This window comes from Ursus maritimus, unplaced genomic scaffold (genome assembly GCF_017311325.1).
Source record: "Ursus maritimus isolate PB19 unplaced genomic scaffold, ASM1731132v1 scaffold_5, whole genome shotgun sequence".
Taxonomy (NCBI): domain Eukaryota; kingdom Metazoa; phylum Chordata; class Mammalia; order Carnivora; family Ursidae; genus Ursus; species Ursus maritimus.
In genome coordinates, this window is record NW_024426663.1 from 74,175,178 (window position 1) to 74,200,179 (window position 25,002).

The 25,002-nt window shown below is 43.3% G+C and overlaps 1 protein-coding gene across 2 annotated transcripts in view; it reads right to left on the reverse strand.

Annotated features, from left to right (window-relative positions):
• Positions 1 to 25,002, reverse strand: part of LVRN (laeverin) — a 66,918-nt gene that overhangs the window by 36,600 nt on the left and 5,316 nt on the right. For both annotated transcript variants that reach the window (XM_008709525.2, XM_040622559.1), the window contains exons 2-4: positions 13,115 to 13,257; positions 11,333 to 11,472; positions 7,890 to 8,016 (exon numbers count right to left, since the gene is read on the reverse strand). In XM_008709525.2, coding sequence (XP_008707747.2) covers positions 7,890 to 8,016; positions 11,333 to 11,472; positions 13,115 to 13,257 — 410 coding nt within the window. The remainder of the gene's footprint in view (positions 1 to 7,889; positions 8,017 to 11,332; positions 11,473 to 13,114; positions 13,258 to 25,002) is intronic.

Here is a 25,002-nt window from a genome sequence, read left to right on the forward strand (position 1 = left end):
GAGGACAAGAAGGAACTTTAAATGCAGGTTGCTAAGTGAAGAGAAGCTGGTGGGGACAAGCCACACGTGGTAAGATTCCAGCTATGTAACATGATCAAGAAGGTACAACCAGAAAAACAGTAGAAAGATTGGTGGTTACCAGGACTCTGGGGCAATGAGCACAGAGGATTTTTATGACAGTGTAACTACTCTGTATGATTATAATTTTGGACACACGTCATTATACATTTGTCAAAACTCTTGGAATGTATAGCACCAAGAGTGAAACCTAACATACACTACGGGCTTTATTTAACAATATTGTGTCAATATTCATTCATCAATTGTAACAAATGTTAACACTCTAATGCAAGATATTTACAGTAGCAAAAACTGTGTGGGGGGAAGGGGAACGGAGAGGTGGTAAATGGGAATTCCCTATACTTGCTATGTAATTTTCCTTAAGCCTGCAAGTGCTCTAAAAAAATAGCCTAGTTAATTTTTTAAAAGATTTTATTTATTTGAGAGAGAGCGATAGTGAGAGAGAGCATGAGCAGGGGGAGGGGCAGAGAGGGAAGCAGACTCCCCGCTGAGCAGGGAGCCGATGCAGGACTTGATCCCAGGACCCTGGGATCATGACCTGAGCCAAAGGCAGACACTTAACCGACTGAGCCACCCAGGCATCTCAGAAGTAGTCTAGTTAAAATGAAATATTTTAGTTCAACCAAAAGACATAAACAAATAAACAAAAAAAGACCATAAACAAATTTGGGAGAAATTTGGGAAAAATATCTGCAGCATATATCACAAGCAACTAGATAACTTTTTTCATTATCTTAAAAAAACAAACAAAAAAACTCAAAAAAAACTCTAATGGATCAAAATAAAAAAACCAAAAAGTGAACAATTCACTAAAGAAATAAAAAAATGTTCAACTTCATTATCAGAAACACAAATTAGGGGCGCCTGGGTGGCACAGCGGTTAAGCGTCTGCCTTCGGCTCAGGGCGTGATCCTGGCGTTATGGGATCGAGCCCCACATCAGGCTCCTCCGCTATGAGCCTGCTTCTTCCTCTCCCACTCCCCCTGCTTGTGTTCCCTCTCTCGCTGGCTGTCTCTATCTCTGTCAACTAAATAAATAAAATCTTTAAAAAAAAAAAAAAAGAAAGAAAGAAACACAAATTAAAACAGTGATATAACTTAATCTTTCAAATGTGTAAGAGGATTAATAATTAGTACTGCTAATATTAGTATTAATAATGAGGTACAGAAATATTGGCATACAGCCTGTTGGTAAGGGTGTGACTACTACAGTCTTTCTGGATTGATCCAGCAAAATGCTTCCTAATTTTTTAAAATGTTCCTACCCTTTGACTAACTCATTCACCTTTTGGGATTTATACTAAGGCAAATAGCATGGGTATTGGTAAACATACCCTATGTTTTCTTTAATGTTCTTAAAGTGGCCAAAAAATGGGGGAGGGCATGCAGTTAGTCCAAATGATCAGCCAGACGATTAAAATAAATTATTTTGCCAAATTGATACGCAGGCATTCTATGTTTGCTTGTTTGTTTGTTTTAAGATTTTATTTATTTATTTGACAGAGAGAGAGACAGCCAGCGAGAGAGGGAACACAAGCAGGGGGAGTGGGAGAGGAAGAAGCAGGCTCCCAGCGGAGTAGCCTGATGCGGGGCTCGATCCCAGAACTCTAGGATCATGACCTGAGCTAAAGGCAGACACTTAACGACTGAGCCACCCAGGCGCCCCGGCATTCTATGTTTTAAAAATGACAATACAGGGGCGCCTGGGTGGCCCAGTCGGTTGAGTGTCTGGACTCTTGGTTTTGGCTCAGGTCAGGATCTTGAGATCCTGCGATTGAGCCCCGTGTCAGGCTCGGAGCTCAGCATGGAGTCTGCTCGAGATTCTCTCTCCCTCTGCCCCTCCCCCCACTCACACAGACTCTCTCTGGGATAAATGAATACATCTTTTAAAAAAGTAAAAAATAAATAAAAATGACAATACAAAAGGAATCATGTTGCCACATACAGTTACCTTTAAAAGAAAACAGAACAAGAGGCCAAAGAACAGTCTCAACACTGTGGTTCCATTTTTGTTAGAAACAAAGAATCAAATACAGAGATTGAGACTGCTACAGACAGCAGGAAAACAGACACCAAAATGTTAGCTTGGTTATCTCTGAGTGGTAGCATTATGGGAAATTTTTATTCTTTTTGTGCTTTTCCCGATTTTTTCCAAATTTTCTATGGTATGATCATTTACTAGTTTTAAAACTAGAAGAACAGGGGCACCTGGGTGGCTCAGTCAGTTAAACATCCGATTCTTGATTTTGGCTTGCGTTGTGATCTCAGGGTCGTGAGATCTATCCCAGTGATGGGCTCCAAGCTGGCTATGGCACCTGGTTAAGATTCTCTCCCTGTGCCCCTCTCCCTCTGCCCCTCGCCCACCCAAAATAAACCTAGAAGAACAAGAAAACATTTTTACCTTCTTTTGCTAATAGAAGAAATGCCATTTTTATAATGCACGCTGTGTTTGCCTAGGGAATGTTCTGTGCTATGCTGTGTTCGATAGATTATGTTGACTTATCGAAGTTGGTGTGTGCAGTAAAATGTATCCAGGTCATCACATAGCCTCTGCTAGTTAATGCTCTATTATCTTTGTGCGTACTTAATTGCTCAGCCTAGGTTGGCACTCTTCTACCTCCCTTTTCCTCCACCTGCACCCATCCCCCACTGACCTACCCACTTCCCTAGCAAAGATTGCTCCGCTCCACTCAAGCCAATCCCTTCGCTCTCTACTCCTGCTGAGCCATTCCCTGCTAGAGCCCTTTGGTGCCCCAGGCAACCCTCTGTTCAAACTATGAATGACCCATCCTTGCAGTCCAATCTTAACCAACTCTAAGAAGCCATTCCTTACTAACTCCTGATAATGATTAAAAAAAAAAAGTGTTGGTTTTTTTTTTTTTTTGGTTTTTTGGTTTTTTTTTTTTTTACCTTCAGATGCACAGAATTGGGAGTAAGCACATTCTTGTTTCTTAATCAACTATCATCCCTGGCTCACACAGGACCCTGTTTTTATTTTAATGATTACCTCATATTTTAAAATAATGCCATAGGGGCACCTGGATGGCTCAGTTGGTTAAGCATCTCCCTTCGGCTCAGGTCATGATCCTGGGGTCCTGGGATTGAGCCCCATGTCACCCCTGCTCAGCAGGGAGCCTGCTTCTCCCTCTCCTCCCTGCTCATGCTCTCTCATGCTATCTCTCTCTCTCTCAAATAAACAAATCAAATCTTAAAAATAAAATAATGGTATAAATACCCATGAATCAGCCCCTCTCCCTTTAGAACAAGGGTTGGCAAGCCCTCTCTTTAAAGAGCCAGGTCGGAAATATTTTCAGCTTTGTGGGCTGTATGTTTTCTGTCACGTCTTTAACTCTGGCATCACAGAGAAAAAGCATCCATAGACACTATGTAGGCAAATGAGCATGCTGTGTTCCAATAAAACTTTATTTATGGACCTTGAGATTTGGATTTCATGCAATTGCCATGTGTCACAACATATTCTTCTTTTGATTCTTTTTTTCAACCATTTAAAAATGTAAAAACCACTCTGAGTTCGTGGGCCATTCAGAAAAGGGCAGTGGGCCAGATTTGACAGCTTGCCAACCCCTAATTGAGAATATTGCTAATAACTCATACTGTGATTCCCAGACCAGCAGCATTAACACCATCTGGGAACTTATTAGAGATGGAAATTCTGGGACCAACCACAGACCTACCGAAACAAAAATTCTCGGGTCAACATCTGTGTTTTAACAAGTCTTCTGGATGATTCCAATGCATGCTGAAGTTTGAGGACAGCTGATTTACATCTCTCTCTGTGTTCCTTCTCAACTCATACTTCAGTGTCTTTTCCAGCAGCTAAATCACTATCCTCAAGTTTAGGGGTTTTAGTTTTTAAACTTTAGAAAAAAGTGTTTCATTTTCATTGCTATAGAGTTTTTTGCTGTATGAATGAGCCATAATTTATCTATCCATTCTCCTAACAATGACTATTTTGGTTGCTTTTGATCTGGGGCTATACTATAAAAAGCATAGCTATGAATGTTCTTGCACACATCTTTTGCTGCATATGTGCTCAAATTCCTCTTGGAGATATATTTAGAAGCAGAATTATTGGGTTTTAAGGTATTCTAATGATCAACATTGCAAGATAATAAATATATTTCAAAGTTGTTGTGATGATCGATACTCCCTTCAACAAGGCCATTTTCTAACATTTGGCATTTGTTAGATGCCTACTTTTTAACAAGTGGATAGGTATAAAGTGGTGCCTCACCCTGGCCTTGGACATTCATTTCTTAGATTATTAATGAGGTTAAATATCTCTGTATAAGTTCATTGGCCACATGTGTTCCCTTGTCTATAAAGCATCCATTCAAGTATCCTTTCTTGTTTTTTCTTCTGTATTGTTCTTATTTATTTGTAGGTGTTCTTTATATATTTAGGCTACTCCGATTACCACTTCTTATTCTTCTCTCTCTTAAGACTTTTACTTAGCCAGTCCATTATGTCTTGCTTGGTGATTTGTGGCTTTTGTTTCTACGTACTGAAGCTACCACCCCAACTCAGCTACTTGAAAAGGGCCCCAGCCACCTACTTCTCTTGCATTCAAAAAGCACCAAGATGGGTACCTAGCTGGCTCAGTCAGTTAAGCACCGGACTCTTGATTTCGGCTCAGGTCATGATCTCAGGGTTCTGAGATTGAGCCCCGTGTCAGGCTCCGTGCTCAGTGGGAAGTCTGCTTAAGATTCTCTCCCTCTCCTTCTGCCCCTCCCAACTGCTTGCACACACACCCTCTCTCTCAAAAAAAAGGGGGGGGGACACCAAGAAAAGTAATAGGTAACCAGTATTTGCTCAGGAGATTCTCATTGATTATGGTCATTATTTCACTGCTTTATGATTTATATTGTATTTGTGTTTCGTTTCTACAAAAGTTCAAATCATGCAAGGATGTGTAATATATATAGTTAGGACACTATTGCTTTAAAGTTAAGAGCAAAATTAATACTTAAAAGAGAAGTTGCCATTTTTTAAAAGTCTGCAGGGGCACCTGGGTGGCTCAGTTAGTTAAGCATCAACTCTTGATTTCAGCTCAGGTTATTATCTCAGGGTCGTGAGATCGAGCCCTGAATCAGGCTCCGTGCATTGTCAGGGAGTCTGCTTGATATTCCCTCCCTCTGCTCCTCCCCCTGGCTCCCATGCACATGCTCTCTCTCAAACAAATAAATCTTTAAAAAAATAATAAAAGTCTGCAAATCTTAAAAGCCCATTATTTACTCTCTTAAGATTTTACTTATTTGAGAGAGAGAGTGAGAGCAAGAGAGATCGCAAGTGGGGGGAGGTGCAGAGGCAGAGGGAGAAGCAGACTCCCCGCTGAGCAGGGAGCCCAATGTGGGACTGGATCCTAGGACCCTGGGATCATGACATGAGCCGACGGCAGACTCTTAACCAACTGAGTCACCCAGGTGCCCCAGACGATATTCATTCTTTAAAGCATCATGCCACTTCTTCTTCCAAAACTTATAACAACCTCAACACCCAGCTCTACAAGGCTCTAGTATTTTGACCTTTCAGTCCACTTTTGACTTTAAACAATTAAAACGACAGCAACACCAGAAAAAAAAAAATGCTGTTACATGAACATGGTTTAGATTCTCGGGCTTAGAATTCATTGAGCAAGCCAGAAGAGAGAAATGGAAAGAAAAGCACATGGGATAAAGAAGCAAAAGAGCTTGTCACCTGACCTCTGAGAGTAAGAGCGTGGCTTAGGTGGGAAAGGCTGGAAGGGAAGGGGTTTGTGTCTTGTTTTGTTCTGTATTTTTTAAATGGCTCAACCAAGAGTTATAATAACCAGGAAACATTCGTTTCTCTTTCTCTTAAAGATCCAGTAATTAAAAATCTCCTTATTTTAATCATCTGTCAAAATGCAGTTGTGATGAATGCCACCTGCGTGTCACATTGGTTGAGAGCCTGTGCGAGATACAAAAATGTGTCAAATATAACCCTGATTTCCAGAAGCTGACAATCTAGTCAGGATTTGCATGGAATTACTGAACTAACTGCATGTATTTATTCCCTTCACACACACACACACATACACACACACAAGTTTACTGCTTAGCATTCTGAAAGAAGCATTATCCATACGCTCTGAGGGTACAAAGAAAAAGACAAGCCAGATCCTGACCCACATTACTCTTGATCTAATGGGGGGGCATGATTAGGATGTAGTTAAGTCAAGAGCTTGAATGGAGGGGTGCCCGGGATGCGGTGGAAGCATGAGGAAAAGGGAATCAGGGGAAGCTTCCTGGAGGAGGGGGCAGTGAGTGGAGAAATATAGGAATTAACCGATCGGGTAGACCTCATCGCAGGATGTGCAAAGTGCACGTGCAAGAGCCTGGGGGAGAGGAGAAGAGGAAGGTGGAGGAAGGGACAGAGGGGATGCCAAAGCCTCCTTCCAACTCTGAAGAACTGCCGAAAGCCCCAAGAGTTTGGCAGGAGATGCACTGTTGTAGAGACAGAGTACAGAGTTCGGACTTGGTCCTCAGGGTTACGGGAAGCCACGGAGAGGTTTTAGAGAGGACAGGGATATGGCCATTGGATTTTGCTACAGAAAGATTTCCTGTGCCTCAGTGTGGGAGGTGGAACTGAGGGGGCAAGAGGGAAGGGGGCATAACCAAGTGAGGGAGGCTGAGGTGGGGCTGATGGTGGTGTGAGCTAGACAGGGCTGGGGGCACGGGGAGGAGGGGACGGAGATAATAAAGAGGAGGCTAACTGGATGGAGGAGGTGCTTTATGGAACAGGGCATGGAGGGTCACTCTGGACTGTTCCTTATCTAAAGAAAGACAAATGGAACTTTTCTTGCCTAGACAAGTGCCATCTTGAGATCCTCCAGCCAAAGCCTCCAAGCCCAGGCTTCTGAGGCCTCCAACTCCCAAAAAGACAGGCATCATTTCGGGGATCCCTGCATGGGCCAAGGCTGTCTCAAGCCCGGTTCCTCCTGAGCCACCAAGCTTAAGCTACAGAGCCCCCGGCTCGCCAGGCTGAGTTCGGGAGGCTGGAGTTCCCAGATACGGACTTCCTACCTTCTTCCGCCATCTGCCAGTGCAGACCGAGCATACTTTTTCCAAGACTTCACATAACATGTCAGCGGAATAAAATACGTTGACATGGTAAACCCTCACTGCAGGCAGAGAAAACACTGGACAACTTTCTAAGCTGAGTGACTCACACGATTTGAAGGACACACTCTACGGACCTATAAGCAGTAAGGCATTTACATATTTCCTCGAGGGTCCTAGTGTTCACACGTGAGTCCAGTTTTATACAGCAGATGTTGACAGACGGGACTCCACGTCCTCATCCAATGACTCGCAGCTAAAGAATAGGAAAAAAACAAACACACAAAACGCACACAAACCACCCCACAGAAAACCACCACCAACCCAAAACCCTCATTCGCGGGAACTGGGGTAATTCACATAGGCCTGCTAAAACATCCAGAATGTTGCATCATCCACATGCAATGGGAGAGGAAAGGACAGAATGCAAGAGAGAGAGCAGGGGCTGCAGGCTGGGAGGCTGGCAATGAATACCCAGGAGGGTTCTAAATCCCGAACACTGGGCACACGGCGTTGTACAGAGCAATAGCAGACAGGCCTGTGTTCAGGAAGGTGTAGGACGCAAGGCTGGGAGGCCAGCAGCGCTGCCCTCAAAATAGCAGCTCAGTGCTGACAGTGGGTCCTTGGCAGCTCCTCTGTGTACCCTTTGACCTTAACCCAGGGCCCCCATAATAGGAAGCCCATTGCATTGGAAAGGAAGACGGCTCACCTGTTTTGGGAAGAGGGTAACTAATATTAAATAAATCTTCCAGGAAAGAGAAGATGGGACCTGTGATGTTCAAAGCAAAGTCTGCGTTTCCGTTGGCGATGGCGTCTTTCCGGGCCCAGATGCGTATCTAAATCAAAACAATGAAGTGGCGATTAGGAAAAGCAGTAGTGACTTTGGCGAAGGGCAGCCTGCGTCCTCCAATTCCCTGATGCTCTAGAGTCCAAGCCTGACCTTTTCAGAAGAAGCTATGGAATAGAATGTTGGCAGGTGACCCCTTGAACAACATGGGGCTATAGGGGTGCCGACTCTGTGCAGTCAAAAATCCACAGATCACTTTTGGGTCCCCAAAATCTTCACTGCTCATAGGCTGTTATTGACCAGAAGCCTTCCCGATCATGTGAACAGTCACTTAATACATATTTTGTCTATTATATACTATTTCTTATAATAAAGTAAGCTAGAAAAAAGAAGATACTATTAAGGAAATCATAAGGAAGGGAAAATACATTTACAGTGTCGAACTATACAGAAAATCCGTGTGTTAGTGGACCCGCTGGGTTCACATCTGCATTGTTCAAGGGTCAACTGGAAATGTGTACGTGTCCTGGAGAAAATCCAGGAGGCTGTTTGCTAAGATGTGAGCAGTGATTCTCTGGAAAGGGCGTTATTTCAATGTTGTACAGTAACACGTGCAACTTTTGGAATTTGGAAATAATCCTTGGACTAGTATCTACCCCCACAGAAAATGTAGACTCTGCCTTCAAGGAAAAGGGCACCTCGGACCCTTGCTTGCCCCCTTTTTAGGACATATTTCCAATGTTCCCAAACATTGTGCGATTAGCAGGGTGACACAGTGTAGTACGGATTAGCCACGTTCGCAGCGTGCAAATTTAAAACAGTTTCTTCATCTTTATTAATGCTAAGGTTATTAACGGTGCCATCTTGTTTTCAAAATTTTAAATAAGGTTAATTCCCTTCATTAAAAAAAGTTCATCAACAGTTGTGATTTTACAGTTGTTGAACAAATGAATTCCGTCTCTGTTTATGACACTTCCTCTTTAGCAGGGAAAAAGAAATCCCTGCCATGCTTTCTTAGTTTAATGTGACCGAGCTATTGTATGGGCCCTTGGGAGTTGATTTGGGCGACCTTCATGGTAACTTTGCTCCTGTTTGACAATTCATTATTATTTTAATATAGAATCACTTTATATCCCACAGCAATAGCATCAGAGCACGTTTTTACTGGGGTGCCTAGCATTAATGCCGAAGAATGTGCATGAACCCCAGTAACCCTGGAAGGAAAGTTAGAAATGAGGGAATTAAGATAATTGTCCTGATGTGAACACCGGCGATTTGAGGTCGCATTCTCTGCAGAACACTGGAGCAAATGCTAGGAAAAGGGAAATCAGGACAATGATATTTGCAGACTGCTGCACTCCAGCAACACGTTCACCTTGCTCTGCTTGTATTTCTGCTGGAAAATTTGTCTTGAATTATGTGAACTTGGAATTACGTGAGGTCTTCAGGAATGTTCCCCTCGCACAGAATGCAACCACCTGCTTCTGGGGCCTCCCACCTCATGCTTTTCGGCCTCCCCCACACCGCACTCTCCCCACCCCCCACCTCCAGCTCCAGGCAACGCAGATTGTTGCGCCCAAGCCCACACCGCTCAGTGGAAAGAACATTCTCACATTCAAGATGGATGCATTTTCACTGGAACATCTGGGGAAATAACTGAACCTTTGTAGGTTCGACTTCCAGTGTCAAATCTCCTCCCCTAAACTACCATCCTATAAGCCAAGGGGGAGGCAAGTGATGGAGACTTCTAGCTGTGTGGGAGGGGGGCCAACACCACACAGTGAGGAATACGTGGGAAACGTAGCCATAAAATTCCTTCAAAACCACACCTAGCCCCTCAGTGTGATCTTGGGGTCCTCCCTGCACCCAGTAGACCTCAACATCTAAAAGAGGAAAGTCTTTACACGTGCCAGTGTGCACTAAGTTCTACTCAAAAGCTGTTATGTCCAACCTTAGGTCCGTGTCTCCATATTTATCCTCACGTCAAAGAACAACCAACTGCCTTTTCAATCTCACTCAATTTTTATCTCTTCCTTGACAAGCCATTGTTTGTATAATCTGGACCCTCTTCCAAGAATACATTCTGGTTCCCCTGTAGGATAGATGGTGGACTCCTTCCCTTTGGAGAGAACTGAGCCAGAGCCAAAGGCAGCATTCCACTGATAAACTCATCCCAAATTTCAAGTTCCTGGCGAAGAACGTGCCTTTCTTAGGCTTCTTCCGTTTCCTCTTTGCTTCAATGGCAGCTGGTTTTCTTTTCGGGGCTATCCTTCACCAAGAAAGAGACTGGCCCCCTTTTCTCAGACGTTGCTGAAGAGCAGCCCCGAGAGCAACAAGTCCCTGGAGCTGTGGGAGCTGACGCGCCACCTTGGGTCGCTCCTTCATGCCAGGCCCCAAGCCCGTGCTTCCACGTCCTGCCCGAGGAGATTTCTCAGGAGGTGTCGTGAATGTTTCACTTGGCCTGTGATCCATCTGTGACTCTCAAGGACCCACCAGCGACTCTCTGGGAAGTGAAGCAAGGTTGCTGCCAAGAGCTGAGGACGAGAAGCTGAGGTTTGCGTGGACACTGAAAGGTTCATTCAGGCTTCAGAAGAGTAGCTCTGAGTGATTCTCCCCCTGGCGATAGGCTTGTCCCCTCCACGGCCTCCTGATCTGCACAAGTCCATGGTCCAAGCCTGGAGGACACTGGGGCCCCAGGAGAGCATCTCTGTCGGCTGCGGGGGCCTGATTTTCCTCAGCTCTGGGAGGTCGATGTGGTGAGAAAGGCTGCGGCCGGCAGAATGGGCCTAACTCCCCTCCATGCTCCAGTGTGGGGTGTGGGCCAGGGGTAAAGGGCTGCCGCAGTCACCTGGATACTTTCCGCGACGGTGACTATGGACGGAGGGCACAACTGGGTGAAAACCAGGTGTTTGAGGACAGAGCCCCTCCTTCACCCAAACTCTGGGGGAGCGCTGTGTGTCTCCGAGTGAAGCAAGCTAGCCGCCCCGCTTCTGGATGGGGTGATCCTTTTTTTTGGGGGGGGACTTTATTTATATATTTGGGAGAGAGAGAGAGAACGACAGCACAAGCAGGGGGGAGGGGCAGAGGGAGAGGGAGAAGCCGACTCCCTGCTGAGTAGGGAGCCCAATGCGGGACTCTATTCCAGGACCCTGGGATCATGACCTGAGACGAAGGCAGATGCTTAACTGACTGAGCCCCTCACGTGCCCCCCACACTAAGAGTTTCAACAGGGCTTAGAAACAGTCAGGGGGCCACCAGGAGGTGACATGGGAGATGGAGGCGTAGCCCCCAGATGCGGAAAGAACGGATGAACCACCCACGGCCAGTACGAAGGCACCCTTACCTCAACCGTCTTCCTCACTCACCTCCTTGCCCCTTTCGGTTCGGTCCACATGGGCATAGTCACATACGGCCAAGGCCACCAAGTAAGTCGGCATGTGGGGCGTCGTGGAAAAGGTGGTGACGGTCCATATGCTTCCATTCGCGTCTCTCCTTGCAGACTGACCTGCAGAAATCGATTTCAGGCCAAGTCACTGTAAAGCGAAGCAGTAACAGCCACCTCTGAAACGATGTGTCAGGCCCTTGTCACCCCACAACTTCCTCCCAGCCAGTCCCCAGAGTCTAGCCAGCCGTTTGGATTCCTCCACCCCAGGCTCATCAAAACCATATGAAGTGAAGTAAGTCAGAAAAAGACGAATACCATATGATTTCACTGATGTGTGAAATTTAAAAGGCAAAACACATGAGCCAGCTAACCAACAAACAAAAAAACTGGAAACAGACTCATAAATACAGAGAATAAAATGGCGGTTGCCAGTGGGGACGGGGCTGGGGAGGTGGGCGGAAGGGGTGAAGGAGATTAACAGCTACGAACTTCCAGTGATAAAATCAATGCCACGGAGGGGCGCCGGGGTGGCTCAGTCGATTGAGCCTCTCTGACTCTTGGTTTCGGCTCAGGTCAGGATCTCAGGGTTGTGAGATCGAACCCTGCCTCAGGGTCCGTGCTCAGCGTGGAGCCTGCTTAAGATTCTCCCTCTCCCTCTGCCTCTGCCCCTCCCCCTGCTACCATGCTCTCTTCTCTCTCTCTCTCAAAATAAATAATCTTAAAAAAAAAAATCAATGCCACGGGGATACAACGTACAGCATAGAGAAGACTGTCATTAAGAGTCCTAACTTTGGTGGCAGACGGTGACTACAGGTATCACGGCAAACAGTGCATAATGTTACATAATTGTCAAATCACTATGACATACCTCTTGTATGTCCGCTATCCTTCAATTAAAAACAACTAACCGACATTAGGAAGATCTAAGGACAGCATCTTTGCTCTGAATCAGTATCCTGAATAATATTGACGGAGGACCAAATCCACGCGCACGGTGAGGTCCACGACCCACCTCTTCTCTTTTCTGTCACTTCTGTTTTCTAGACCGTCCAGCTCTCACAACACTTCATCTAGACCCTCCCAGGCCCACAGGAGGTCAAGGAAGGGCAATGTGGCCACTGTTAGGTATCGACAGTCTTCAGTGGAGGCAGGCTGGGTCTTTAATGCCGAGGGCTGGGTATCTGGTATGAATTGGGCTGGCACACATAAACAGGGAATGGTGGGGACCCCAGCAGGCTGGGGGGTCGGGAGGCATCTGCAGGGACAGCCTCTCACGAGCTGTAACTATTGTTGTCACGAAGGAGCAGCATGCCTGGTGTCCTTAGATCTTCTAAGTTTACAAGGAAGTAAAAATCTTGATTTTTATGAGAAATCTCTGGATTTTTAAAAGTTCAATCAGAAGAAAAAAAAAATCATGTGAGCCAAATGAAACACATCTGTGCACCAGATTCAGACCAAGTCTGCTGGCTTGTTATCACTAATGATCAATAGTGAAGGCCAAACTAGCGAGGGGATAGGCTGCCAAGGAATAAGGACGACGTGGTGTCCCCTGCTTCCAATGCAAAAAGAATCGGGATTTACCACTTCTGAGATGCTGGTGCTGGGAAAGACCCCATGGGACTGCTCTCCCTAATTATAATTCTAGGCCAATACATGGCCTAGAAAGGCTATTGACATCAAAGCTATTACAGAGTTAAATATATATACATACACATATGTATCATTAATAGATACGTATATGAGGACAGGAAACATTACTTACCTAGTTTGGGCATATTGGAAAGGGCCACATAGCTTGGGTGATGAATAATTGTAATATTAAATGTTGCCTTTAGAGCCGGCTCATCGAAACAAGGAAACACACTCCTAGCAAATGTGGGTTCCATCTGAGACGCTACCAGGGCCCTGCAATACATTTTTGGGAAACATCTATTTATTTTTATTCCAAATTAGGGGAGACAAAAAAAAAATATTGAGGGATGATGGCTTATAATTATATTCAGGAAGGAGTGAGAATATTTCCCCTCATCTTCCTTGCAGCCCTTCAGGTTAACACACACACACATTTTAGTTCTCACCACACCTTGGGATTCTTGTAAGACCTAAAATACAAAAGACCTATTTAATTTTTGACCACAAAATACTATTTACTTCATGACATCATATGCCTTTCCAACCCTCTGCAAACAAAATAGGAACAAATATAGCAAATATGCAATGACAGGCTTTTGAGAACCAAGTTATTTTTTAAACTAGGTTTACTTTTTGGGGAATGAACTATTGCTCTCATTCGCCATCAAAGTGCAGGCAATGTCTGCTGGAGAATGTCTACATTTTTATGTTTTTCTCACATGGTCCCTCTTCTTCCTGGTTGAACACTTAGAAAAGGTTTTATCTAAGTACGTGCCAAACGAAAAAAAAAACAACATTCACTTATACGCGGGTAGATTTAGCAAATCCCTACTGCTCCTTCCCCCATCTCCATGGAAAAATACAAAAACCGACATTACCCACAGTGCACTGGTGATTTACGGGTAAAAGTTTAGGGACAAGAGTGCCCTGGGCAAACAATTTGTCAGGTTCATCCTCTGTAAACACGGGGCATCTGACAAGAGATGGGTCCTCGCTAACAACTTTGTTCTCAAAATAAACCTGTGCTTCTCATTCAGACTCAGTGACCTGGGACCCGGATTTGGGATGACGGGTGTGGATGCTAATTTTTTTTCCCCCTAAGGTCCTGAGACTTAGTGTCCCCGGTGCATTTACCTTTGTTTCAGGCCCAGCTCTTAGGTAAGTAATGGGGGAATTCAACAGGGTGTGAGAGAGAATGGCCCCTCCACTATCACCACCCACGTCCACCAGGATAAGGCCGCCCCTCATGGGAAAATTCACACGCAACAGTCAGCACGCTCAAAAGCCTCTCAAGGTCAGCCAACTAGATGTGTTCATAACCTGGATGTGACAAAACCGTAATTTTCAACAAGCCTGTTTTGCCCTATATGCTCCCTCCCACTTCACTTTGCCCTTGCTTGCACGGACTGGAAGGCGGCCCGTGAACTCCGACATCTGTGACCTCTGACCTCAGCCATTGTGGCTGCAAGACCCACTCCATCTCCTGCTAGCTGAGCAATCCTGCACGGCAGGCCACACATTTCTGCTGAGCTTCCTATTCCCCACCTGGAAAGTAATGGCACTGTCAACCTTTAATTGCTGTTTGAACTTTTACCTTATCAGTAACTGAATTTATCAACAAACAACCTACGAATTCTCCTATATTCCTTTCCATCTCCCAGATTGCGCTCCATAAAGAGGAACCGTAAAAGAATTCCGGGAGGGATAAGTCACAGGGTAGGGGGTGCCAGGATGGAACGTCACCAATTACAGCTGCATTCAGACATGTCTCAGAGGTCACAGGTGACCACAAGCTGATTACAAACCATTATTGTATTTCTAATAAAGTTCAAACTACCGGAAGTTAGGGGTCACGTAGCTTCTCTTCGGTACCATTTATAATATTTGGCGAAAACATGGGTTCGTAGCAATTGAATAAGTATTTTCTCAGCTTTGGAAGTACTGTAAAATAAAGGTAGCTTGATCTAATGTAGATAAAAGAATATGAAGTATTTTTACAGCGTCTGTTGCCCTGGTATTTGTAGTATTGGTTGCTATCTTTAAAAGATAGGTGATGAAGGAGAGAAGAGTCAAACAATGGACAATACAGTGGAAAGAATGTTGAGCAGGGAGGGGCACCTGGGTGGCTCAGTCGGTTAAGCATCTGCCTTCAGCTCAGGTCATAATCCCAGGGTCCTGGGATCGAGTCCTGCATTGGGCTCCCTGCTCAGCGGGAAACCTGCTTCTCCCTCTGAATCATTTAGGGTTGGGAGAAACAGCCCCCTTGGAAGTTCATGCTTGGCCTCCACGAGGTTGCTGAGCCCTCTGAAATGGTAGGACATTTTGTACAAACGGTACTATATTAGCATGAAAAAGGATAATGGAGAGTGAAAAAGCACATCGAGTTTTATGAAACGTGCTTATACATTCGGAAAGCCATCCTGTGCCTATTGCTTTTGTAACAGAAACCACAGAAAGTAAAGCTTGGGGGGCGCCTGGGTGGCTCAGTCGGTGAAGCATCTGCCTTCGGCTCAGGTCATGATCCCAGGGTCCTGAGATCGAGTTCTGCATCGGGCTCCCTGCTCAGCGGGGAGTCTGCTTTTCCCTCTCTCTGCTTCTCTCCCCCTGCTTGTGCTCTCTCCCTCCCTCTGACAAATAAATCAATAAAATTAAAAAAAAAAAAGAAAGTAAAGCTTGGGAACATCTCCGCTGCCACGATTTCACAAAGCATATGAATCTCAAGGAAGTTGCAAGGTGAGAAGGAGAGAAAATCAGGCTTCAGGCAAGTGGGAAAGTTGTATGCTCATCAAAAGGGGCTACTCTACTTCTGAAGCTAATCATACACTATATGCTAATTAACTGATTTTAAATTTTAAAAAGGAGGTGGGGGGGTGGTTACAGGTTCAAAAAGCTAAGAGACACCAGCTCCGAGAGTCGCCCCTTTAACAAACCAAATACCCAGCAAGTGCCTTCCGATTCCATGATTCAGGCCCCTAGAGGAGTGAAAGAAAAGAAACTCTTGGATTTTACTCAACTATTCCCTCCCTGGCTTTATACAAACAAACCAAACGGGAAAGATCCCTACAACACGCAGCCTTGCTGGCTCGTACTCTTGACTACCCAGGTCAGGACCAGCCAGCCACACACACGGTCTGGTTATGCCACATCTGGGAATTGAAGGTTGGTATTTGTTCCCTGCTCTCTCTGCTTTGGACTCAAGCAACCCTGTAAGGATAGCCTGACCTCAGAAAATAGAACCATCCACCCTCTCCTGCCCTCAAAGCTCACTGAAACATGCTATTACAGTGCCTGCGAAGTCTGGGTTGACAGCGGTGGGCTGGGGAGGGAGCTAATTTGAGAGAGTGTGTCTTGTAGTGGCTCGGTATTTCAAAGCCACTTTCCTGCCCTCTGGAACAGCCAGAGAATCCTGGACTCCCCACGTTTTTGTGCCAGAGGAGGTCTTGGGGGGTCAAGACCACATGATGTCCTTGGGGGCTCCAGCTCCTGCCACGTAAGAAATATCCACTCACTAAGGTATTTTGTTCCAAAGCACTGTATGGATGCCATATGCCTACAGCTCTGGCTAACAAGTGCTGAGTCACGTAACTGGCCAAGGGTTAAGTAAGACCTGAAAGTTGTCCCCCACCCCCGAGCTGGTTTTGCACAATGACACACTCAGAAATCAAAATGTTTAGTAAAGACGGATGTTACACCACTGGTCTGTGGTTCAAGGCTTGGCCCATGAATCATATTTGTTTATTACTTGTGCAACAGGATCTTAAAACTGAAGTTTCCACCAAGAACAAGACATAATAGACGTACAATTCCAGAGAAAGGTGCCAAGCCATGTTATGAAGATTTTCGAAGTAGATGGCCTCAAGAACGTGAAGGCCCTTCTCGGGCTTCTCAGCTCCATCAAAGATATATGGAAGGGGGCACCTGGGTGGCTCAATCGGTTAAGCATCTGCCTTCAGCTCAGGTCATGATCCCTGTCTGGGATCGAGCCCCACATAGGGCTCCCTGCTCAGTGGGGAGTCTGCTTCTCCCTCTCCCTCTCCCCCTCCCCCTACTTGTGCTCTCTCTCGCTCTCTCTCAAATAAATAAATAGATTAAATCTTTTTAAAAAAAGATATAGGGAAGGAAGGTCATGGAGTAGACACAAGAGACGAGAGGAGAGATTTCTCAGCAGGGGAGGGGCGTAGTTTAGCCAAGCCCTCTTGCTCTCAGGATGCTGGGAACCCCTAACTAGGGTGAGCTAGAAGGAGAGAAGATCCCACAGAGAGCAGAAGCGCTTCCTGCGGCTGAGAGACTTAGAGGTTGGTACCCAGCTTCCTGGTGGGAAAGCCGAAATTGACACTGGTCAGAGTCTAACTCTTACCAGGAGGGACTCTGAAAGGCAGGCGGACTGACTGCTTTGGAGGCAGAGACAGAAGAAGAGTGCTACTGTCTTGGGACCCTGTAAGGCCCAGGTCAGGGATAGATGAGGGTGCCTTGGAAGAATTGTGGGCCCTGAGACATGGAGTGAGCCAGTACGGGAACTGACTTGGGTTCTGTCCAACAGGGCCACCTGCAGGAAGCTGGAGACGCACTCCTGCACGTCCGGGGGTGGGGCTGAGCAAGGAGTCCAGTCATGACCATCAGAACAGAGAAATAGAGGAAGCAGCCTGCAAGGTCAAGGAAATCGTAGGAGAAAGAGAAACAGCGAGAAAATGACATCTCTAGGGGAAAAGGTATGTGCTGGGTGAGAGTCAGACCAAATGGCAAGAGTACTGGCTCAGGTAAGAAGGGCCCTACGTGTCCCCTCTCCCCGTCTCCCCCAGTCCCATGGGACCTGGAGGGAGTGCAACAGCAGCTCTCAAGATGGAAGGAGGGGGGCACCTAGAACCACGAGTTGGGGAAATGGAAACATCACTGCCCCTGACTCCTTATCTCACTGCAGTCTTCTACCCCAAAGCCCGCCCCAGCTCGGGGAAGTGAGTGTGGAGTGAGAGAAAGGGAGATTTCATAGTAAATTAAGTTCAAGTCTTTTAATGTGACACAGAACTGGATTCTCTAATTTTTGCATCTGGACAGTGTTTGTGACTTCGTGGACGTAGATCATCTGTCACCAAAGAATGAGCGGTAAATTATGGGCTGCTAGAGTATTTATGCAGGAGCAGGAAAGATGATCTCAGAGACTAAATTGTAAAAGGACAATGGGAGAAACACAGTTGCATTTTTACACAGCTGTGAGGTGTGCTTTTTCAATATGCTGGCTACACTTGCTTTCTAAAGATACAGGATCTAAATCTTTGATGAGCACGACCAACCCCTAGAGAACATGGCTCAGCCACATGAAGCATGTGGGTTCAGCACTTCTATAAGATCATGAAATGACCTCTTTTCTCCGTGACACCAACGACATCGTGTGCTTGGCATTGGAGTTCATGGCTTGTTTTGATACTTCTAAATTCTTTCCTAATATTGCTCAAATTTCTCTCTTGTGTGTCATACCCCGAGGACTGTGCCAGATTTCCTAGCATAAACAGCAACTGGAAGGAAGTCTTTTTCAATCCTCTGTTCACTCTTTCTACACCTGCACACACTGATTAATGCTGATCATACGGCTCTCCCCTTGATTTGTCCCTGACAAAGATCCTAATTGCCTCCAGCCATTTCACACTAGTGAGCCCACCCTCATGCCTTGATGATCCTATTCTAATTTCTCTGAATACCTCCCTATGCAGTCTTATATTTTATAAAGGACATGGCATGATCAGAAAAACAAGACGTATTCCTAAAGGACGCTGTGAACATTCTTTCACTGAATTTCAAAAGTGGAAGAAAACTTGGAGAGTCCCACCATCTCAATATATCGATGTGAAAGCTGGTACCCTGGGAATTTACACAACTGAGGAGACAACGAGTAAGTGACCGGAGTAGTACCAGAACCAGGGCTCCGGCTCTCCAGCCTGTGGTCCTTTCCAGCTCCCTTTCCTGGGGTCCTTTTATATGTTTCATAAAACATAATGTCATAAAAACTACAAGCAAACTAAGATATTATGAAGAAGACTGAGGATTAACTTTATAGTTAATAACATTACCAAATCCAGAGAGGATCAGACTTCTCTTTTCCACCCCTAGCAGAGAACACAGGCTAGAATAAGCCCTCTGCTGAAAACAGCTAAAAACTCTTATAAAATTTATGGAGTAACTGTTTTTAGACATAAGATAACAGGAAGCACAGAACTGTGATTCCCAAGAGAAGAGAAACTAATGGGGTGACCTCTACAGTCGCTTTGTCTACCTGGAAGCAATTTCTCAACTGCAGCCCAGGGAAAGGGAACAGAAACTGAGTTCAGCAGTCTCACTGAGTGGAGGAGACTATGACTGATGCCCAGAGAGATCTAGATAGCTAAAATCTGCAGGGCAGAAATCCAGAAATCTGCACCGAATCCGCCTCCCCCTCCCCACCCCTGTGCTGAGTCTTTGGTCAAATACGAAATCTGCACTTTGGGAGGTCAAGCAAAGAAACGCTGCTTGGGAAAGAACAGCTACCACTGAGGGGAAGGCTGAACAATTCCTAGAGCTCACACAGTGCTAGGAGTTGTTCAAATTCCCACAAGCCAGAGTACGGAAATCTCCAGAATAAATGGATTTTTCAACAGAGGCCAGGTAGGTAATGCCTGAGCAATGAACTAAAGTAGCCCTAGAGTAAAGGAGAATTTCCATCCACTCTCAAAGGACTTTAACACAAGGCATGGAGATCAAACAAGGATTGAGAAGGTCACCAAATAACTTATGTACCTATCTAAAAAAGACAGCATTCAGGGGCGCCTGGGTGGCACAGCGGTTAAGCGTCTGCCTTCGGCTCAGGGCGTGATCCCGGCGTTGTGGGATCGAGCCCCACATCAGGCTCCTCCTCTAAGAGCCTGCTTCTTCCTCTCCCATTCCCCCTGCTTGTGTTCCCTCTCTCGCTGGCTGTCTCTATCTCTGTCAAATAAATAAATAAAATCTTTAAAATAAATAAATAAATAAATAAATAAAAATAAAAAAATAAAAAAGACAGCATTCATTAAAGTAACATAAAAATATGCATTCAGCAGCATAAACTTTGAAATGTCAGGCACTCAATAAAAAAATGAAAAAATGAAAAAATGCACAAATATTTGGAAACTAAATGGTACAGTTCTAAATAACCCATGAGTTAAAGAAGAAATCAAAAGGGAAACTATAAAGTATGTTGAACTGAATGAAAATTTCAAAAAACAACATGACATTATTTGTGCATGCCACTAATGCAGTAGTTAGTGGAAAATTTATATCTCTATACACCTATGTTAGAGAAGAAAAATATCTTAAATCAATTACCTTGCACCCACTTGAAGAAAATAGAAAAAGAAAAAGGGGCACCAAGATGGCTCAGTCGGTTGAGCATCTGACTCTTGATTTTGGCTCAGGTCATGATCTCAAGGTTGTAAGACTGAACCCTGCATGGTGTTCTGCGCTCAGCAGGGAGTCAGCCTGTGGATTCTCTGCCTCCCTCCCTGTCCCTCTGTCCCTCCTCCCTTGAGCGCTCTTTCTCTCTCTAAAATAAGTAAATCTTAAAAAAAGAAAAAAGAATAAGGAAAAGAAAGGAAGCCCAAAGTAAGAAGAAGAAAGGAAATAATAAAGAATAATATATAAAGCATTGAAGTGAAAAACAATAGAGAAAATCATTGAAACAAAAAATTGGTTCCACAAGAAGATTAATAAAGTATATAAATCTCAAGGCACACTTATCAAACTTACTATCTATCAGAAGTGGAAGAGACCTTGAAGAACCGCACCCTTTTAACTTACAAAAAGCTGAGGACTCTGGAGTATATGCAACTGGTTAGACACTTAGTAAGTGGCAGAGGAGATATCAGAACCAGGGCTTAAGCTCCCAAAAGAGAGAAAACACAGATGACCAATGTCAGGAATGAGAGAGGTGATGTAGTTACAGATTCTATCAATATTAAAATAATAATAAAGGAATATTTTGGAAAACATTAATTGTACTTAAATTTGGCAACTTTGATTAAACGGGCAAATTCCTTGAAAGGCCCAAACTCCTAAAGCTTGCTCACAAAGAAATAGATAACCAAAATAGCCCTTTAGTCATTAAAGAGATTTAATTTGTAGTTAAAAACCATCCCACAAAAGAACTCCAGGCCCACGTGGCTTCATCAGTGAAAGTCAACCAAGAATTTAAGGAAGAATTAATGCCAATTCCATATAAATTCTTCCAAAAAATTAAAGAAGAAAAACTTCTACATTTATTATTTGAAGCCAGTGTTACTCTGATACCAAAACAAGACAAAGAAAAAGAAAACCCATGAACATGGATACAAAAATGAAAAACAAAATTTTAACAAATCAAATGCAACAAAACAAAAAGGATACTACCTCAAAATCAAGTGGGATTTATCTAGCAAATACAATGTTAATTTATCATTAGAAAATCAATCAACGTAATTTACCATATTAACAGACTAAAAAAGAAAAAAATATGATCGTCTCAATAGATGCAAAAAAAGCATTTGGCAAAATCTGGCATCCAATCTGATAAAAATTCTCAGAAAATTAAAAACCAGAAGGGAACTTCTTCAATCTGATATAGGGAATCTGCAAGAGGGAGGAGGATGAGGAAGAGAAGAAGAAAAACAACAGGAGGAAGAGGAAGAAGAAGAAAAACTACAGGAAAAAACTCACAAGTAGCAGTGCAAGACTGAATGCTTTCACCTTAAGGAACAAAACAAGGTTATGTGCACTTAACCACTTTTAACCAACATTTTAATAGAGGCTCTAGACATGGAAGTAAGGCAAGGAAAAGAAATAAAAGTAACAAAGAAGTAAAACTGTCTTTATTTGAGACAGTACAATCACTTATGCAGAATATCTATGGAATTGTCAATTTAGCTAAGCTATGTTCACAGATTGGCAGAACACAGTGAGGAAAAGCAGAAAAGGAGTAGAAGACAAAAACAGGAACAAAGAACAATGGCAATAAACAGAAAACAATAATACACATGATAAATATTAATTCAGCTCTATCAATACTAAGATCAGAAATGAGAGAGTCACCAGTACAGATCCCAGGGACATTAAAAGGATAATAAGGAGTACTATGAACTACTCTGTGCTCAGACATATGAGAGTCTAGATAAAATGGACCAATTCCTTAAAAGACAGAATCTGCCAAAAAAAAAGCAGAGAAATAATTCCTAACACATTCTGTGAAGACAATACCCCCAATACCAAAACCAGACAAAGACATTACCAAAAATAAATAAATAAGTAAAACTATAGACCAATATCTCTCATGAACACAGATGCAAAACATCTCAACAAAATATTAGCAAATCAAATCCAACAATGTATAAAAAGAATTGTAGACCATAAGCAAGTGAGACTTATCTCAGGTATACAAGGAGGATGCAACATTTGAAAATTAATTAATGAAATCCATCACATCAACAGACTAAATAAGAAAAACCAAATGATCTTATCAAAAGATGCAGAAAAAGCATTTGACAAAATCCAATATTCGTTCATGATAAAAACTCTCAATAAAATAGGAATAGAGGGGAGCTTCCTCATCCTGATAAAGACTATGAAAAATCTACAGCTAACTTCATACTTAATGGTGAGAACTGAAAGCTTTCCCACTAAGGTCAGGTATAAGGCAAGGGTGTCCCCTCTCACCATTCCTCGTCAACATGGTGCTGAAAGTCCTTGCTAATGCAATAAGTCAAGAAAAGGAAATAAAAGATATATAGATTGTGAAGAAAGAAAACGAAACACTCTTTAGTCACAGATGACATGATTGTCTACGTAGAAAATCCAAAAGAATTGACAAAAAAAACTCCTGGAACTAGTAAGCAATTATAGCAAGGTTGCACTATACAAGACTAATATACAAAAGCCAATTGCTGGGGTGCCTGGGTGGTTAAGCAACTGCCCTTGGCCAGGTTATGATCCCAGGGTCCCAGGATCAAGTCTCATGTTGGGCTTCCTACTTGGCAGGGAGCCTGCTTTTCCTTCTCTCTCCCTGCCACTCCCCTGGCTTGTGTGCTCTCTCTCTCTCCCTCTATCTCTCTCAAATAAATAAATAAAATCTTAACAACAACAACAAAAAAAAAGTCAATTGCTTTCCTATATGCCAACACTAACACATGAAATTTAAAATTAAAAACACAATACCATTTATATTAGCACCCCCCCAAAATGAAATACTTAGGTATAAATCTAACAAAATATGTATAAGATCTATATGAAGAAAAATAGAAATCTTTGATGAATGAAATTTTTAAAACAACTAAATAAATGGAGAGATATTCCATGTTCATGGACAGGAAGAGTCATATTATCCAGATGTCAGTTCTTCCCAACTTGGTCTGTAAATTCAATGCAATCCCAATAAAAATCTCAGCAAGTTAAGTTTGTGGATTTCAACAAACCAATTCTAAGGTTTATATGGAGAGGCAAAAGACCCAGAATAGCCAACATGATATTGAAGGAGAAGAACAAACTTGGAAGAATGACACCACCTGCCTTCAAGATTTACTATAAAGCTGTGGTAGTCGAGAGAGTGTGATATTGGTGAAAGAAGAGACAAATAGATCAATGCAACAGAATAGAGAGTCCAGAAAGAGACCCATACAAATACAGCCAACTGATCTTTGACAAAGGAGCAAAGGCAATGCAATGGAGTAATGAGAGTCTCTTCAACAAACATTGCTGGAACTACTAGACATCCACATGCAAAAAAAAAATTGAATCTAGACACAAACCTTCCACCCCTCACAAAAATTAACTCTTAATGGGTCAAATTAACTCACAATGTGTCACTTTAAAATGTAAAATTAAAAAATATAAAACTCCTAAGGGTAACATAGGAGAAAACCTAAATGACCTTGAGTATAGTGATGTCTTTTTAGATACTACATCAAAGACGTGATCCATGACAGAAATAATTGATAAAGTGGACTTCTTTAAAACTGAAAACTTCTGCTCTGCAAAAAACAGTATAAAGAGGATGAGAAGACAAGCCACAGACTGGGAGAAAATACTTGCAAAAGACATATCTGATAAAGGACGGTTCTCCAAAATATACAAAGAACTCTTAAAACTCAGCAATAAGAAAACAAACAAGTCAATTAAAAAACGGGCCAGAAACCTCAACAGACAACTCACCAGAAAAGTTACACAGATGGCAAATGAGCATATTAAAAAATGCTCCACATCATATGTCATCAGGGAAATTAAAACAACAGTGAGAAACCACTGAACACCTATTAGAATGGCCAAACGCCAGAACACTGACAATACCAAATGCTGGTGAGGATGTGTTGGTGGGAATACAAAATGGTACAGCCACTTTGAAAGTCAGTTTTGTGGTTTCTTACAAAACAAAACATATTCTTACCATATGACTCCGAAATTATACTCTTTGATATTTACCTAAAGAAGCTGAAGTTTATGTCTACACAAGAGCCTACACAAAGAGCTTAGAGCAGCTTTTTTCATAATCGTCAAAACTTGGAAGCAACTAAGATATTTTTCAGTAGGGGAATGGATAACTATGGTGCATCCAGAGAATGGGATATTATTCAGTGCTGAAAAGAAATGATCAAGACATGAAAAGACATGAAGGAATCTTAAATGCATATTATCAAGTTAAAGCAGCCAGATCTGAAAAGGTTATGTACATATAGTATGATTCCAAATATAAGACATTCTAGAAAAGGCAAAGCCATGGATACAAGAAGATCAATGATGGGGCAAGGAACGGATAGGCAAATAACAGGATTTTTAGGTCAGTTAAAATACTCTGTATGATATTATAATGATAGATATATGTCATTATACATTTGTCCAAACATATAGAATGTACAACACCAAGAGTGAACCATAGGGTAAACTATGGACTTTGAGTAGTCATGGGTGTATCAATATAGGTTCATCTCTGGTTAAAAAAATATATCGTTCTGGTGAGTGAAGTTGATAATGGGCGACGTCATGCATGTGCAGGTG